Here is a 19,321-nt window from a genome sequence, read left to right on the forward strand (position 1 = left end):
TCTAGGATGTAGTGTTGCAGAATAAATATGAGCCAAGAATGATTTTTTTGTATATATATATGTACAATGGATTTATTCATACACACACACACACACACAGACACCACACAGAGACACATACATGTTTAAAAATAATCTTCAGTGTAGGGTACAAGTGTCATTCTATGCAACAATGAGCAGTGAGTTAAGACTGGCAATCAAACACACAGGTTAGGCTTTATCCAGAACTAAATTTACTATCCATAAGAAAGAATACAGAGAGGGAAACAAAACAGCACACATAGAAAGGGCTTAGTGAGAGTCTTTGGACTCCCAGGTACAGCTTACTTTGTCCTAGTAACTCCTCACTATGGAATTATATGGTCATGAGAGATTAGGTTGAGTGGAACATAACCATCTCAGCCTAGGAATACTATCAGCCTTGGGCTTCCTTCAGATTTCATGCTTAGCTAGTTGTCTAGGTTGTGTGTGTGTGTTTGTGTATGTGTAGTTAGTCATCTTGTATTCTCAGGGGTATGTGGCTCCTTCCCAATCTCCAATGCAGTTGCATCTCATCAATACCTGATCCTCGTTCCTTGAGGGACAATCATAACAATTAAGTACAAAGATTTGATTAGATACACGGGCCTCTGCTGGATTCTCATTTATCTTGAATCTTGTATAAACATGCTTCTTATAATTCCTTTACTTAGTATTGTGTCAAGTCCTGGCTCTACATCACAAGAACAACCTGTTTCTAAGACACAGTTGGGTTTATTGCTCATGTTAGCATGGTAGGCAGAATAATGGACCTCCAAAATTCCATATCCCAATCCTGTGAAGATGTTACTTTACATGGTGAGGGTACTTTGAAGATGTGATTAGGGACTTTGAGATGGGGAGATTATCCTTGATTATTGGATTGGGTGCAGGGTAATCACAAGGGTCCTTCTAAGTAAAAGAATGAGATAAAAGAATCAGAGCCAGAGAAAAAGATGGGACTTAATGGAAGCAGAAGTCAGTAATGCAATTTTTGGCTTTGAAGGTGGAGGGAGGTACCATGAGTGAAGGAATGCAGGTGACCTCTAGAAGCCGGAAAAGGCACAGGAAGAGATATTGTATAGAGCTTCCAAAAGGAATGCAGCCCGGCTGACACCTTGAATTTTGCCCAGTGGGACCCATTTTAGACTACTGGCCTTCAGAACCATAAGAAAATAAATTTGTGTTGTCTTAACGTACAAAATTTTTGGTGATTCCAGCAGTAGTAGGAAACAAATTTACTAAAGGAGAAAGAATGGGACAGAATCTTACTAGTGTCTCAAAGGGCAGAGGGCAAGGTGGGGATATTTACTGATACCTTAAAGCCTGGCTTAAAGGCAGATATTTATTTAATGTAGGGGGGATTGATTAGGATTGGGTAAGGATCATGAAGTAATGGTTTAAGATTGGTGGACACTGTAAGGTAAGGATTTTGAAAAGAGGTGAGAAGAGGGATTCGAAGAATCTTGGCTCAAAGATGGGTTGATGCTTTCTATTGAAGAGTTGATGGGATATTCCTGAAATGAAAAATATATTTATTTGTAATTTCTGTCTTCCCATAGCAGTAAAGTTATGCTGGGGAATAATAGGGGAAGGTTGGGGAATAATAAAGTCATGTTAATGTAGACGGTAAGCTGTGTGTAGGTAAATGATTTTGGTTCTCAGTTTTAAGGAGAATATGACTCAAGGTCAAATTTTCAGGTGTCCCCGAGGCTAGAGAAAGGCCATATAATTATCTGGTAATCTTTTCTTTTCTTGTCTCTTTTTCTTTTTCCTTGCAATTCAACTATTTCAGTAGAGTACAAATAGGTTTTAGTCTACTCCTATTCAGATGTTGGGATTTGTACTTACTTTAGGACATTCTTGTTCCCTTGTGTAATAGTTGTCTATTGCTTCAGTAACAAATTATTAAAAATGTAGTAGCTTCAACAGGAACAGGTCCTTTTAAAAAAAAATTGTACAGCTTTTTAGGTTAGAAGTTTGACATGAATCCCACTGGGCAAAGACCAGGGTTTTGGGGTTGCATTTCTTCTGGAGGCTCTGCGGGCAGAATGCGTTTCCTTTCCTTTTCCAGATTCTAGAGGCCACCTGCATTCCTTGGCTGATGATGCCTTTCTCCATCTTCAAAGCCAGCAAGGGAAGACTGAGGTCTTACGGGGCCAGCAATGGTTCTCTGCAGCCAGGAAAGGGTCTCTGTTTTTAATCATGTTGTGATTAGATTGGCCCTAACTGGATAGTGCAGGATGACCTCCCCATTTCAAGTGGACCCTTAATCTAAGCATGTCTGCAAAGTCCCTTTCACCATGTAAGGTATCCTACCAAAGGTTCTGAAGGTGAAAACATGAACATCTTTGGGGGCCACTATTCTTACCATCTGTAGTAAATTCTTTCCACGTGTAAATACTTCCTCTACCTTTTGAAGACACTACATCCCTTTCCATATATTTTACATATTTGTCAATATATTTACATATTCATTTTATTAAAAAATTCATAAGTTTTTTTGTTTCATTTACCTAGCAGGCTAGTTATTTGTCAAGAAACAAGGTGGGTGGTTTCTCCTTGGACCTCTTAATACCTACTTGATTGTGGAAAAAACTTTCTAAATTTTAAGCTGGGAGGATAATTTTTGGGCAGTGGTATTCTTGTGCTGCACAGGGGCAGTGTTTCCCTCTGGTTACTGAAGTCTCCACTGTTGGGGGATGCAGTGCGGGTGGGGGAAAATCTCTTAGCCTCTTTATGACTGGTGCCCCTGTTTTGATTAGGGAGAATTTCTTCAGAATTCTTAAAGATTGTTAACCAGGGGCTGGACGTGGTGGCTCATGCCTGTAATCCCAGCACTTTGAGAGGCCAAGCGGGGCAGATCACCTGAGGTCAGGAGTTTGAGACCAGCCTGGCCAATACGGCAAACCTCCCCCCTCTACTAAAAGTACAAAAATTAACTGGGTGTGGTAGTGGGTGCCTGTAATCCCAGCTACTCGGGAGCTGAGGCAGGAGAATCGCTTGAACCTGGGAGGTGGAGGTTGCAATAATCCGAGATCATACCACTGCACTCCAGCCTGGGCAACACAGTGAGACTCTGTCTCAAAAAAAAAAAAAAAAAAAAAAAAAAGATTGTTAACCAGGTGTCCTAATTTCAATGGCTATTCCATTTTTGTATTTGTTTTTTAAATGAGTATTGAAATGGGGAGGTATGGCAGGAAAATCTGTTGCTATTTGTTACTTGTTCTTTTAGCTTAGCAGTCCACCTGGATTAATCACGTCTATTATTTTTTCAATGTGCTCACAATTCTCCCTATTACTTGGCCTTGTGATACTATGTGCTGTTGAAGTTTTCTGTCTCATTCTCTCCAGTGTTCTGGGTGTGTTCTATTTTCATGATAACCACATTATTTTATTTTATTTTAAAGAAAGCATGCTTAGATTTGTCTCTTTTCTTTTTACATTGATTGCTATTTTTTTATTTGTACAAATTTATGGTTACATGTGAAGTTTTGTTACAGGCATAGATTGAGTAAAGTTGGTCAAGCCAGCACTTTCAGGGTACCATCACCCAAATAACGTACATTGTACCCATTACCACACTTCTCATAATCCTCCTCCACCCCCTCCCTGACCCTTCTGAGTTTCCATTTTCTATCATTTCCTTGTATGCCACAGTGATAGGAAGAGGACTTTATGCCCCTGCCCGCCTCCCTCTTGCTTTCAGTGCAGCTTGAAAACAGATCTTCTATTATGCCAAAACATGCAGGTAGGATGCTTCCTGCTCAGTCTCACTGAGCTTCTCCTAGACAGTAGAAATAGCCCCCTTTTAATTACTCAAGGCCCAATACATAAAGGACAGATTAGATTAACAACAACACTTTTAAACTATATGTAAGCCATTGTTGTTTTCTATTACTGTTGTTATAAAAAACATTGATAATATACATGCCTGCTTTATTTCTGCTCCAGACTCATCTTGACATCCTGGAAAAGAGTGTCAACCTCAAAGAGGTCTACTTCCGGCAAGATGTTCTCTGCCAGACGTTGGGAGGGAATCCGTGTCCCTTGGTGACCATCACGGCCATGCCTGAGTCCAACAGTGATGAGCATCTAGAGCAGTTCCGTGAGTAAAATGGGATCCTCTTCATGGAAGATTTGACTAAGGGTGTCCTTTATAGTCTTGGAAGCATTCTGTCTCTTTTAGATCAAAATCTCCATAAAGGGTTGGAGACTGTCTGTCTTTGTAGAAATACACCCCCGACTTTTATTGGTGTGACACATAGGTTAAACATTAATGTTGCTCTGTTGTTAAAGAGAGAGAAAATGAAATGAATTCGAACTGTCAGGGAGATGAAATGACAGTTTGCTAATGATGGTCACTTCCTCTCTTAAAATAGAACCAGGACTCTGAATCATATTTTCCAACTTCTAATCCAGGGACTTTTCTCACTATGCTCACTGCTGTTATGTGACTCTCATTCAGTCAAAGTTTGGAAAGAAAGAAAGTTGAGTTTTTAAGCCCTGGCTAAAGAATCCCCTTGATGACCTGAATACCATTTGTATCTGCAGGTATTTGTATCTGAAGATGTGGACAGGCTCTAGCTAAGAACTTTGAAACAAAGTTGAAGCCAAACTCATGCACACACATGCAGACACACACAAATATACACATACGGACACATACACAAACACATAGACACACGTAGACACAGACATGTACACAGACACACGCACATGCATGTCTTTAAATGTTGGGCTCCTGTGCTAAGTGCATATGTGTGACTGACCTGTTACCAACTAGCTTTTGAAAATGACTTCTAACATCGTTTCAGAACTTAGGTAGGAAAAAAACAAAAAACAAAAAACAAACAAACAAAAAAACCCAAAGAATGAAGAATGTTTTGTGATACAGAGAAGTTTTGAAGATTAAAGAAGAGACTGGGCACCCAGCTTAATTTATCCCCAGAAGATACAGCCTTCCCTGGTGAATATACAGCCTTCCCTGAGGAAGATACAACCTCCCCTGGTGAAGATACAGCCTTCCCTGAGGAAGATACAGCCTTCCTGGTGAAGATACAGCCTTCCTGGTGAAGATACAGCCTTCCTGGTGAAGATACCGCCTTCCCTGATGAATTGCTAGCCTCATTCAGGTGACTCTTTGGTGGGTCAGAATTATATTTTCTCACACCCCATCAGCATCTGACAATGGATACTCAACTACCTGGCAAATCAACAACCGATTAACCCATCTGGATTAATGAGGCCCTAAAATGCTTTAATGAATAATAAGGGATTTTCCAAAAATTATTTTCTGTATTTTATGCATTTAAGAGCAATTTCCATAACAGTCATAGGGTCCCCGCCTCGGCAGATGAGCAGTGCTTGGGAGCTGGAGACAACAGTCCTCCCAGGGTAACTTTCATTGAACCATTATTTACTTAAGAAAGTGGATGTGTGTAAGTCTGAGCTTCTTTTTCTACAAAAGAGGTGAGCAGAACTCTGATGTATCATTATGACATAGAAGTGCCTCCATTTTTGTATTTTGTGCTGACATTGGTGTTTTTGTTGCTGTTATAAATATGGAGAGTATTCTTACTTTAAGAAGAGGACTTGAAACATGCAAAAGCACTTAAATACTCTGGCACTCCAACAAATAGTTCTGTTGAAAAAAGAGAGAGAAAGAGAAAAAATATCTCTTAGTACACCCTTATATGAATCAAAAGAGGCTGGTTTCTGCTTGCTCTGTAAGATGGGTTATAGTAAGTGTACACTCTTATGATCATAACAGGTTTTTTTTCTTTTCAACACATGCTAACATATCCGATGTTAATCTCAAGAAGTATCAGATAAATGCTATGTATTTTCTTTTTGTCACTTGCAAATGACAATCATTGAGCTAGATCCTGAGGAAACCAGGCTTTGACCTAGAGGAAAGGGCTAGTTATGGCCATCTTCATAGGTGTGTCACCTATACCTTTGCAGAGGTCTCCTGCTTAGAAGGGCCATGAACTCTGCTTAATGCTTTTCTGTCACTATCTTTATAAAATTCTTTATAAAGTTTTGAAGAAGGGGCCCTACCTTTCCATTTTTCGCTGGGCCCTGCAAATTGCATAGCTGGTCCTGGATGTGATCTAAGGTCATAAAGGTAGAAAGTGGCAAAGGCCGGTGCCTTTCTGATACTACTCTTCTCTCTTTCCACATTATGCAAGAAGAGTTTTAAGTTTTATCCTATTTTTCCCACTCACTGAAAATATTATTTGTATGGATTATGTAGCTGATTGGTATCTTTCATCATGGGGATTAATTTCTGGACCCCTTATTTTGCAGATGGGGTAAGTGGAGCTCAGAAAGGTTAAACACTATGATCAGTAGAGGTGACAGATTTCCAACATTGTTATTCTGATTCCAGAGTCCACACACACAACAAATGTGCTGACCCCTTCGTTATACACATGTTCAGCATCAACATTTTGGCTTCACTCTTGGAGCCATAACTTCCTCTCTTCCTCATTCTGTCCTCAAATTATTAGACACTAGCTGAGTTGTTAAAGCATTTATGCTGAATTGACCACAAGTAAGTGTATTACTCTCTTCTTGCTCACAACGAATTTTATGTTCCTTTCCTAACCCAATGGAAGCATTTTCATGGTGGATGCTTCAGATACTGTGGCAGGAAGGGAGAAAGAACACTCTTTCTGCCTGAAGGCCTTTCTTCAGACCGGTCAGATCCCAGCACAGAGCTGAGACTGCATGACCTGAGCCACAGTGCTGGGGCACAGTTTCAGCAGGGCTACATAATTAAAAAGTGTACAAGGTAGGGGTGTGTGTGTGTGTGTGTGTGTGTATAGTTATATAAAGTTACTTTATATATATAACTATATATAGACTATATATAGTATCTATATACAGTAACTATATATATGAATATATTCTTATATATATATATGAATATATAAACACATGCCATTGCTGTGTTTCCAAAAGAAAAATTAAAAAAAAATACTCAGCCCAGTATAAATACTACCTACCCTTCAAAGTGCAACTAACCATGCCTGTAAATCAGAAATGGAACTACTTAATTTCCTTTGAACTACAAAATGTGATGTATTGATTTAGAAGGAGAAAACAGCAAATGAGCCTGCAGCTCAAGATTCTCCTGCCTCCAGGCCTCCCTTCAGGTGAGATTAAATTGTTTTACCTGCTTCCTGCCTCTCAGGGACTAAGGTAGCTTCAGTGTGGGATTGTATTTAGTTGCAATTTAGCTAGTTTCTGGTTCAGTAGCTGCCACTAACCCCTCATAAGGAGGTATGAGTGGAAAGAAAGGTTTTCTCTCCATTGTGTGGGATTATTACTTGAGTCTTACTTTACCATCCCAGGAAATAAGACCATGGCTATGGAACTCTGGGGGAACTCCCCTCTCAAGGCTGGTTGCCTTGATGATCTGGTCTAAAGTCCTGGACCTGAATATTATTGAGGACAACTTACTGATTACTTTTAGTTCCTCCCAGTGTCTGAGCTCCAGAAAGTCTTCCAAAAGTATTGGTTTGATTTATTTTACAAAAGCATTTTCTTTTTAAAAAGTTATATTCCTGGAAACATTTAGCCTTACCTTCTTGATAATATATTTTCAGTTGAGTTGTCACCAGATTTGCCAGCTGTGTACTTTATCACTATTTGGAGAATTGAGGACAGTCCCTTCTTGAAATGCTCCCAATAAAGAAGACTTACTACTTTACACCTTGATATTTGAGCCCTCAGAGCCAAACTGCTGGCAGGTCTTCAAGAGCAAAATCACTCTCTGCCCTTTTCAGTGGGACGGTGAACAGGGAAGTTCTCTGGGAGATTGTCACTGAAGTCATTGTGGAAGAGGAGGGCTTAAGGAGAAATTGATGATAGCAGGGAACCTTTACAAAAGGATCTACACCTCAGTCTAGCATCAGGGACTCTCAGTGATGAATAGGCATTGGGCAGTTAGAAAGTCCAGGCCCTTCCTAACTAGTAGGATTTGGGATGTTAAAGGAACCCAGGTAGGGCATTTGGATTTTGCACAGCAGAACGGGAGTGAGGAGGAACACACAGAATCCAATAAAATGGAACAGGGGCTCCAACAGGTTGGAGCAGAAGATATCCCATAAGCAGTTTGGGGATAGGCTTGGTAGGCACGATCAGTCCAGGAAATTCTTTGCAGTGCCTTCTGAGCCTAGTCTCCATTGGTTAATGGTGGTCTGGCATAATTCCACTTAGCCTACTTAAATCCTGTAACACATTATATGTGAATAGGTACTTTGATTAGCATACCCTTTGAATATGCAACTTCCAGGTAGATTTGAGAAGTTTTCTATCTTTAGTTTGTATACTCTTCCAGAATGGGATGTGTGGGTGGGTGGTGTGGTATCTCCTTTCTTGAATTTGAACTGGGAGAAGATGCTGAATTTGAGTAGAACTAGAGAACAATTCAGAATAAAGAGTCTTGGGGGGTCATTATTTTTCTAATCCCGGAAAGAAGAATTTTCCCAGACTCAGCCATTTCCCAAAAACCATGCCTGCTTTCTGCTGCTTCTCACATAGATCGAGTTGCCTTTGTGTGGAAATTCCTCTTACTAATGAGCTCTTGGCCTTCCTATACTTGTTGTCTTACCTCCATTTTGCATATGGAGTCCGTCAAACATATTTCCAGATACCCCTCGTTAGGCTTTGGTTTTACTGGACTATTACCCAGAAATGCATACAACCAGAACACACTGCTTGGTGAAGGCTGCTATCACTTTGTCAACTTCTCCATTTTCTCCACATTTCTCTCACAACCTCACATTCTAAATGACCATTTTAGCCCAGAGAAAGTCGAGTCCCATTTTAGTTTGGAGAGCTACATCTCTGATAGAAGCTTCATTTTTCTTAGAAACTTTATTGCCAAATTGGACATCTCTACATTCAGAACCTGTAACAGCATTGTCTTGACTGTACTCACGAATGATCTGAGAAAAGGAACGAATTTGTGGGAATTTTCTGAGGGAAAATGTCATTCTCCTATTAGAAACTCTCATTCTCTAAATGAATAGTCATGGACTGATTTACTGGTGAGAAGTCAAGAAACAACAAAGGTGGCTGCGGCGGGGGGGTGGATATGCTATTTTTTGCAATCTGAGACACCGCCACCCTTCATTTTTGTAACCTAAAAGAGCAGAGCGTAACCTTTATATGTCTCTGGAGGTGAGATAATCTCACTCCCCTGCCACAGTCTCCTATGGCTCACACACTGTTCTTTCCAGGGGGCCTGAGGTGGGGGAAAGCAAGAGGCTGCTTTTGCAGTTGTTAAAGAATACCTTTCTTTTTCTTTTTCTTAAAAATATTCTTACAAAAGCAATGTTCTATTCAGCCTGCCATTATGCTAAAAGCTTTTCCTTGGAAGACAATAGCTGTTCTCAGGAAAAAGATTTACATGGGGTCCCGAGGGTGTAATGAGCTACCACGTGGCACCTGCCTCAGGTTGGGCATTGTCACTTGTAAGTGGTTTTAAATTAGAAAGGAGTGGAAAAATACAAAGTTACAGAATTCCCCTTTTGGCTTCTTTGCAAATCATTTTCCACTCTCTCTGGCCTTTGTCTTTCTGAGCCTGCTGATCAGGTGTGAAGAACAGAGCTTTCCACTGGGGAGAGCTGGAAGTGACAACAGTGGTTGGTCCCAGGAAAACAGAAACTCAGGTGAACTGCAAAACTCTCAACTCTGGACATTTCTGTTTTTGTACCTCCAAGAGGCATGTGGGGACAAGTATCACTATGGGATTACTGAATTTTAGAGCTTAACAATCCATAAAGACTATCGAGTCCTGATGTCTCAATTGCTGGTGAGAGATTGGGCTGAGGGACTTGAGCTGAACTATCTAGGTAACCTGTCTAGTTGGTGGCAGAGGTAGTTCTAGACCTCAGCCTCTTGTCTCTTGGCAATCTTTTTTTTTTTTTTTTTTTTTCTGGAAAGTGATGCTTTTGACAAATAGTACAGTTTAAAAAAATTAGATACAAAAGCATAATGACTTCTCTCCATGGAAATCTTTAATAAAAGGAGTTAGAGAAACTGAACTGTGCCCTTTTCTTGCCTTTTCTTACCTTGGGATTTCCATGTTTTCAGGCAACTAGGGCTGAAGATATTAGGAATACATAGATAAGTATTATTTAGTCTTTGTCACTGAGGTACTCATAATCTACAGAGTGTGCGTGTGTGTGTGTGTGTGTGTGTGTGTCATGTTAAACAGGTCATTATAATACAGAAAGTTTTAACAGAACAGGGGTGAAACTAAGTTCAGCGGAAGCACAGAGAAGAGAGGATGTATCTTCATGGTGAAATCAAAGGGGGACTTTTACTCACCATGGCCACCTGTATAAACTCCACGTGCTTGGTGGTCTTGTATTGACACAGCTTTGCTTTCAAAGAAAGCTCAGTTGGCAATCCAAAAACTATTTGAATAACAGTTTGACTCTTTCTTGAGAATACATGGAAAGTAAAATATATAAAACACATCAAAACCATCTTAAATTTGTTTTTCTTCATTTTTCTCACTGTTGTTGATCTGCCTGCACATAAATAGTGACTCACCATAATCTTACCCTCTTCAGACACAAACCCTCAAACTGTATGACATCAAGAATGGTTGAATATCTCCTTTCTGCTTTCCACTTTGGCCAAGTTACTCTAATAATAAGAGGGCAGGAATCCTTCCTCCTTCCAAGGCTGGTTGAAGTGGGTGGGAAAGACTATGAAACCTTAAAGGTAGTTGAATAGCTTGGCTTACACCCTATCATGTAAATATTTTATTCTTATGCAGTTTTACATAATATCATTTGGTCCTTATAATTACCTTATGAATTAAGAACAACAATAATTGTTACACCTGTTTTATGGATGATAAAAATTGAGATTCAGTGTCAATGCCATTGATTTACACTTTGAAGTCAGACTTCTATATGCAGAGAAATGGGGACAATGTCTTTTCAAGTAGAAACATAGCATATGCGGCCGGGCGCGGTGGCTCACGCCTGTAATCCCAGCACTTTGGGAGGCCGAGGCGGGCGGATCACAAGGTCAGGAGATCGAGACCACGGTGAAACCCCGTCTCTACTAAAAATACAAAAAATTAGCCGGGCGCGGTTGTGGGCGCCTGTAGTCTCAGCTACTCGGGAGGCTGAGGCAGGAGAATGGCGTGAACCCGGGAGGCGGAGCTTGCAGTGAGCCGAGATCGCACCACTGCACTCCAGCCTGGGCGACAGAGCGAGACTCCGTCTCAAAAAAAAAAAAAAAAAAAAAAAAAAAAAAAAGAAACATAGCATATGCAGAAGCAAGGTGACAGGGTGTGGTGGCTAATGCCTGCAATCCCAGCACTTTGGGAGGCCGAGGTGGGTGGATCATTAGAGGTCAGGAGTTCAAGACCAGCCTGGCCAACATGGTGAAACCCCGTCTCTACTAAAAATGCAAAAAAAAAAATGAGGTGGGTGTGGTGGCATGCACCTGTACTCCCAGTTACTCAGGAGGCTGAGGTAGGAGAATTGCTTGAACCCAGGAGGTGGAGGTTACAGTGAGCCAAGATTGTGCCACTGCACTCCAGCCCGGGTGACAGAGTGGGACCCTGTCTCAAAAAAAAAAAAAAAAGGAAAATCTCAGGGTGCAGGACTACAGAATTGTGGATTGAGTATGGGGACAGCAGATAAAGTGGGAAAAGTAAGTTGGGCTAAATGATAGGTGGCCTTCTTTTTCATGTTAAAAAGTTTTTATTGAAGACAATTATGATCTAATAGGATGTTATTAAAAGCAGAGAAATGACAAGATCAGATTTGTTTCAGAGGGAAGTTTTGTGGCAGTAATGTAGAGGAAAGTTTGGGGTAAGGAGGATAGTGGTGTCATGGAGTACAGCACAGAGGAACTCTTAAGCATTTACGTCTTTATTTATTTATTTATTTATTTATTTTTTATTTTTTATTTTTTTATTATACTTTAAGTTCTAGGGTACATGTGCATAACGTGCAGGTTTGTTACATATGTATACTTGTGCCATGTTGGTGTGCTGCACCCATCAACTCGTCAGCACCCATCAACTCGTCATTTCCATCAGGTATAACTCCCAATGCAATCCCTCGCCCCTCCCCCCTCCCCATGATAGGCCCCAGTGTGTGATGCTCCCCCTCCCGAGTCCAAGTGATCGAATTATTCAGTTCCCACCTATGAGTGAGAACGTGCAGTGTTTGGTTTTCTGTTCTTGCGATAGTTTGCTGAGAATGATGGTTTCCAGCTACATCCATGTCCCTACAAAGGACACAAACTCATCCTTTTTGATGGCTGCATAGTATTCCATGGTGTATATGTGCCACATTTTCTTAATCCAGTCTGTCACTGATGGACATTTGGGTTGATTCCAAGTCTTTGCTATTGTGAATAGTGCTGCAATAAACATACGTGTGCATGTGTCTTTATAGCAGCATGATTTATAATCCTTTGGGTATATACCCAGTAATGGGATGGCTGGGTCATATGGTACATCTAGTTCTAGATCCTTGAGGAATCGCCATACTGTTTTCCATAATGGTTGAACTAGTTTACAATCCCACCAACAGTGTAAAAGTGTTCCTATTTCTCCACATCCTCTCCAGCACCTGTTGTTTCCTGACTTTTTAATGATTGCCATTCTAACTGGTGTGAGATGGTATCTCATTGTGGTTTTGATTTGCATTTCTCTGATGGCCAGTGATGATGAGCATTTTTTCATGTGTCTGTTGGCTGTGTGAATGTCCTCTTTTGAGAAATGTCTATTTATATCCTTTGCCCACTTTTTGATGGGGTTGTTTGTTTTTTTCTTGTAAATTTGTTTGAGTTCTTTGTAGGTTCTGGATATTAGCCCTTTGTCTGATAAGTAGATTGCAAAAGTTTTCTCCCATTCTGTAGGTTGCCTGTTCACTCTGATGGTAGTGTCTTTTGCTGTGCAGAAGCTCTTTAGTTTAATTAGATCCCATTTGTCAATTTTGGTTATTGTTGCCGTTGCTTTTGGTGTTTTAGACATGAAGTCCTTGCCCATGCCTATGTCCTGAATGGTATTATCTAGGTTTTCCTTTAGGGTTTTTATGGCATTAGGTCTAACATTTAAGTCTCTAATCCATCTTGAATCAATTTTTGTATAAGGAGTAAGGAAAGGATCCAGTTTCAGCTTTCTACTTATGGCTAGCCAATTATCCCAGCACCATTTATTAAATAGGGAATCCTTTCCCCATTTCTTGTTTTTCTCAGGTTTATCAAAGATCAGATGGCTGTAGATGTGTGGTATTATTTCTGAGGACTCTGTTCTGTTCCATTGGTCTATATCTCTGTTTTGGTACCAGCACCATGCTGTTTTGGTTACTGTAGACTTGTAGTAGAGTTTGAAGTCAGGTAGCCTGATGCCTCCAGCTTTGTTCTTTTGACTTAGGATTGTCTTGGAGATGCGGGCTCATTTTTGGTTCCATATGAACTTTAAAGCAGTTTTTTCCAATTCTGTGAAGAAACTCATTTGTAGCTTGATGGGGATGGCATTGAATCTATAAATTACCTTGGGCAGTATGGCCATTTTCACGATATTGATTCTTTCTATCCATGAGCATGGGATGTTCTTCCATTTGTTTATGTCCTCTTTTATTTCACTGAGCAGTGGTTTGTAGTTCTCCTTGAAGAGGTCCTTTACATCCCTTGTAATTTGGATTCCTAGGTATTTTATTCTCTTTGAAGCAATTGTGAATGGAAGTTCATTCATTATTTGGCTCTCTGTTTGTCTGTTACTGGTGTATAAGAATGCTTGTGATTTTTGCACATTGATTTTGTATCCTGAGACTTTGCTGAAGTTTCTTATCAGCTTAAGGAGATTTTGGGCTGAGATAATGGGGTTTTCTAAATATACAATCATGTCATCTGCAAACAGGAACAATTTGACTTCTTCTTTTCCTAACTGAATACCCTTGATTTCTTTCTCTTGCCTGATTGCCCTAGCCAGAACTTCCAACACTATGTTGAATAGGAGTGGAGAGAGAGGGCATCCCTGTCTTGTGCCAGTTTTCCAAGGGAATGTTTCCAGTTTTTGCCCATTCAGTAAGATATTGGTTGTGGGTTTGTCATAAATAGCTCTTAAGATTTTGAGATACATTCCATCAATACCGAATTTATTGAGAGTTTTTAGCATGAAGGGCTGTTGAATTTTGTCAAAAGCCTTTTCTGCATCTATTGAGATAATCATGTGGTTTTTGTCTTTGGTTCTGTTTATATGCTGGATTATGTTTCTTGATTTGCGTATTGAACCAGCCTTGCATCCCAGGGATGGAGCCCACTTGATCATGGTGGATAAGCTTTTTGATGTGCTGCTGGATCCAGTTTGCCAGTATTTTATTGAGGATTTTTGCATCGATGTTCATCAGGGATATTGGTCTAAAATTCTCTTTTTTTGTTGTGTCTCTGCCAGGCTTTGGTATCAGGATGATGTTGGCCTCATAAAATGAGTTAGGGAGGATTCCCTCTTTTTCTATTGATTGGAGTAGTTTCAGAAGGAATGGTACCAGCTCCTCCTTGTACCTCTGGTAGAATTCAGCTGTGAATCCATCTGGTCCTGGACTTTTTTTGGTTGGTAGGCTATTAATTATTGCCTCAATTTCAGAGCCTGCTATTGGTCTATTCAGGGATTCAGCTTCTTCCTGGTTTAGTCTTGGGAGAGTGTAAGTGTCCAGGAAATTATCCATTTCTTCTAGATTTTCTAGTTTATTTGTGTAGAGGTGTTTATAGTATTCTCTGATGGTAGTTTGTATTTCTGTGGGGTTGGTGGTGATATCCCCTTTATCATTTTTTATTGCGTCTATTTGATTCTTCTCTCTTTTCTTCTTTTTTAGTCTAACTAGCAGTCTATCAATTTTGTTGATGTTTTCAAAAAACCAACTCCTGGATTCATTGATTTTTTTGGAGGGTTTTTTGTGTCTCTATCTCCTTCAGTTCTGCTCTGATCTTAGTTATTTCTCACCTTCTGCTAGCTTTTGAATGTGTTTGCTCTTGCTTCTCTAGTTCTTTTAATTGTGATGTTAGAGTGTCAATTTTAGATCTTTCCAGCTTTCTCTTGTGGGCATTTAGTGCTATAAATTTCCCTCTACACACTGCTTTAAATGTGTCCCAGAGATTCTGGTATGTTGTATCTTTGTTCTCATTGGTTTCAAAGAACATCTTTATTTCTGCCTTCATTTCATTGTGTACCCAGTAGTCATTCAAGAGCAGGTTATTCAGTTTCCATGTAGTTGAGTGGTTTTGATTGAGTTTCTTAGTCCTGAGTTCTAGTTTGATTGCACTGTGGTCTGAGAGACAGTTTGTTATAATTTCTGTTCTTGTACATTTCCTGAGGAGTGCTTTACTTCCAATTATGTGGTCAATTTTGGAATAAGTGTGATGTGGTGCTGAGAAGAATGTATGTTCTGTTGATTTGGAGTTCTGTAGATGTCTATTAGGTCTGCTTGCTGCAGAGATGAGTTCAATTCCTGGATATCCTTGTTAACTTTCTGTCTCGTTGATCTGTCTAATGTTGACAGTGGAGTGTTGAAGTCTCCCATTATTATTGTATGGGAGTCTAAGTCTCTTTGAAGTCTCTAAGGACTTGCTTTATGAATCTGGGTGCTCCTGTATTGGGTGCATATATATTTAGGATAGTTAGCTCTTCCTGTTGAATTGATCCCTTTACCATTATGTAATGGCCTTCTTTGTCTCTTTTGATCTTTGATGGTTTAAAGTCTGTTTTATCAGAGACTAGTATTGCAATCCCTGCTCTTTTTTGTTCTCCATTTTCTTGGTAGATCTTCCTCCATCCCTTTATTTTGAGCCTATTTATGTCTCTGCATGTGAGATGGGTCTCCTGAATACAGCAGACTGATGGGTCTTGACTCTTTATCCAGTTTGCCAGTCTGTGTCTTTTAATTGGATCATTTAGTCCATTTACATTTAAGGTTAATATTGTTATGTGTGAACTTGATCCTGCCATTATGATATTAACTGGTTATTTTGCTCGTTTGTTGATGCAGTTTCTTCCTAGCCTCGATGGTCTTTACATTTTGGCATGTTTTTGTAATGGCTGGTACCGGTTGTTCCTTTCCATGTTTAGTGCTTCCTTTGGGGTCTCTTGTAAGGCAGGCCTGGTGGTGACAAAATCTCTAAGCATTTGCTTATCTGTAAAGGATTTTATTTCTCTTTCACTTATGAAAGTTAGTTTGGCTGGATATGAAATTCTGGGTTTAAAATTCTTTTCTTTAGGAATGTTGAATATTGGCCCCCACTCTTTTCTGGCTTGCAGAGTTTCTGCTGAGAGATCTGCTATTAGTCTGATGGGCTTCCCTTTGTGGGTAACCCGACCTTTCTCTCTGGCTGCCCTTAAGATTTTTTCCTTCATTTCAACTTTGGTGAATCTGGCAATTATGTGTCTTGGAGTTGCTCTTCTCGAGGAGTATCTTTGTGGCGTTCTCTGTATTTCCTGAATTTGAATGTTGGCCTGCCCTACTAAGTTTGGGAAGTTCTCCTAGATGATATCCTGAAGAGTGTTTTCCAACTTGGTTCCATTTTCCCCCTCACTTTCAGGCACCCCAATCAGACGTAGGTTTGGTCTTTTTACATAATCCCATACTTCTTGGATGCTTTGTTCATTTCTTTTTCTTCTTTTTTCTTTAGATTTCTCTTCTCGCTTCATTTCATTCATTTGATCCTCAATCGCTGATAGTCCAGTTGATCGAGTTGGTTACTGAAGCTTGTGCATTTGTCACGTATTTCTCGTGTCATGGTTTTCATCTCTGTCCATTCGTTTATGGCCTGCTCTGCATTAATTATTCTGGTTATCAATTCTTCCACTCCTTTTTCAAGATTTTTAGTTTCTTTGCGCTGGGTATGTAATTCCTCTTTTAGCTCTGAGAAGTTTGATGGACTGAAGCCTTCTTCTCTCATCTCGTCAAAGTCATTCTCCGTCCAGCTTTGATCCATTGCTGGCGATGAGCTGCGTTCCTTTGGAGGGGGAGAAGCGTTCTTATTTTTTGAATTTCCAGCCTTTCTGCCCTGCTTTTTCCCCATCTTTGTGGTTTTATCTGTCTCTGGTCTTTGATGATGGTGACGTAGTGATGGGGTTTTGGTGTGGGTGTCCTTCCTGTTTGTTAGTTTTCCTTCTAACAGTGAGGACCCTCAGCTGTAGGTCTGTTGGAGATTGCTTGAGGTCCACTCCAGACCCTGTTTGCCTGGGTATCAGCAGCAGAGGCTGCAGAAGATAGAATACTGCTGAACAGCGAGTGTACCTGTCTGATTCTTGCTTTGGAAGCTTCCTCTCAGGGGTTTACTCCACCGTGTGAGGTGTGGGGTGTCGGTCTGCCCCTAGTGGAGGATGTCTCCCAGTTAGGCTACTCAGGGGTCAGGGACCCACTTGAGCAGGCAGTCTGTCCGTTCTCAGATCTCAACCTCCATGTTGGGAGATCCACTGCTCTCTTCAAAGCTGTCAGACAGAGTCGCTTGCATCTGCAGAGGTTTCTGCTGCTTTTGTTGTTGTTGTTGTTGTTTAGCTGTGCCCTGTCCCGAGAGGTGGAGTCTACAGAGACTGGCAGGCCTCCTTGAACTGCTGTGAGCTCCACCGAGTTTGATCTTCCCAGGGCTTTGTTTACCTACTTAAGCCTCAGCAATGGTGGGCGCCCCTCCCCCTGCCTCACTGCTGCCTTGTGGTTAGATCGCAGAGTGCTGTGCTAGTAATGAGGAAGGCTCCGTGGGCGTGGGACTCTCCCGGCCAGGTGTGGGATATAATCTCGTGTTGTGCCCGTTTGCTTAAAGCGCAGTATTGGGGTGGGAGTTACCCGATTTTCCAGGTGTTGTGTGTCTCAGTTCCCCTGGCTAGGAAAAGGGATTCTGTTCCGCCTTGCGCTTCCCAGGTGAGGCAATGCCTCGCCCTGCTTCAGCTCTCGCTGGTCGGGCTGCAACAGCTGACCAGCACCGATTGTCTGGCACTCCCCAGTGAGATGAACCCAGTACCTCAGTTGATAATGCAGAAATCACCTGTCTTCTGTGTTTCTCGCGCTGGGAGCTGGAGACTGGAGCTGTTCCTATTCGACCATCTTGCATTTACGTCTTAGACTTAGAATTACTGGGATTCAAATATTTGTTCTGCCATTAGTTAGCTTTATGACCTTGGAAAAGATGTTTAAACACTTTGTGCCTTGGTTTCCCCATATATGAGTTGTGGGTAATAGTACTTTTTCATAGAGCAATTTGAAGATTGTAAAGGGCTTAGAAGGGTATCTCCCACATAGTGAGTGTTCAAGAAATACTAGCAGTTGTTGGTCAACTATGTGGGTGATGAGGTTTCAAAGGAAGATAGGTCTAGGGAAATGGGAGGGAGGGGCCTAAATTTAAGAGATGTGTCTCAGAAGTGAGAGGTCCTTGGTGACTGGCTGAGAGTAGTGATGAAGGGTAGGGAGTTGAAATATTAATATTTCCACTTTGGTTGGTCGGTAGATAGTTGAATACCAACAAAGAATGTATGAAAAAGAGTAAGACTGTTGTGGGGGGATAATGAGTTTGGTTTTGGAAATATACGTTTTCAGAGGCCTGAAAATTATATAAGAACTAAGTCTAAACATAATTATAAAGCCAATATGCTATAAAATATAATCTATTTTAGAGAGAAATAAAACAAATTTTGTACTACAAATTTTCTCAATTAGCAAGGATATCAGAGTTAACTCTATGCAGTTATTACAGCAGAAACATGTAATATATTTCAACAGAATCAACCCCAGAAAATTCTGTTCTACAAATTTGTTCATGTGATATAATGATTTACATATTTTAAGATCATTAACTATTTACAAAACATTTACATATGACTAATACCTCACAACAGCCCTGTGAGGTAAGAAAAAAGAAAGAATTGGATTTATCTCCATGTTTAGATGTTGAAATTGAGACCTGAGAAAGACATATAATAAGTAGGAGGTAGAGCTTGGATTTTAACCAAATCTGAATTCTAAACCCTGTAATTGTAACTCTTGTGCTGACTGCCTCTTTCAGCTGTGCAATAATGAAGGAAAATCCTTTACCTTCAAGATACAATCACCCATATGTCAGAATAATTGTTTACACTATAAGTAATATGTTCTAGGCTTCTCCAATGGTCATTTAAACACTAATAACCCTTATAATTGTAGTAAAAGCTAAGTATTACTGCCTCTACAATACTCTGCATTCCTTTCCCACCCATATCTAAAATGCTTCAACCCTACTAACCTTTCTATGTATTGAACATAGCAACCTAACCACCTCC

At 40.4% G+C, this 19,321-nt stretch overlaps 1 protein-coding gene across 5 annotated transcripts in view; it reads left to right on the forward strand.

Moving 5' to 3' along the window:
- Nucleotides 1–19,321, forward strand: part of AGBL1 (AGBL carboxypeptidase 1) — an 857,161-nt gene that overhangs the window by 214,159 nt on the left and 623,681 nt on the right. For all 5 annotated transcript variants that reach the window (XR_013395946.1, XM_077940232.1, XM_015142961.3 and 2 more), the window contains exon 17: nt 3,973–4,126. Coding sequence is in view for 4 of the 5 variants with exons in the window: in XM_077940232.1 (XP_077796358.1) it covers nt 3,973–4,126 (154 nt within the window). In the remaining variant the exon portion in view is untranslated. The remainder of the gene's footprint in view (nt 1–3,972; nt 4,127–19,321) is intronic.

Source organism: Macaca mulatta, chromosome 7 (genome assembly GCF_049350105.2).
Source record: "Macaca mulatta isolate MMU2019108-1 chromosome 7, T2T-MMU8v2.0, whole genome shotgun sequence".
Taxonomy (NCBI): Eukaryota; Metazoa; Chordata; class Mammalia; order Primates; family Cercopithecidae; genus Macaca; species Macaca mulatta.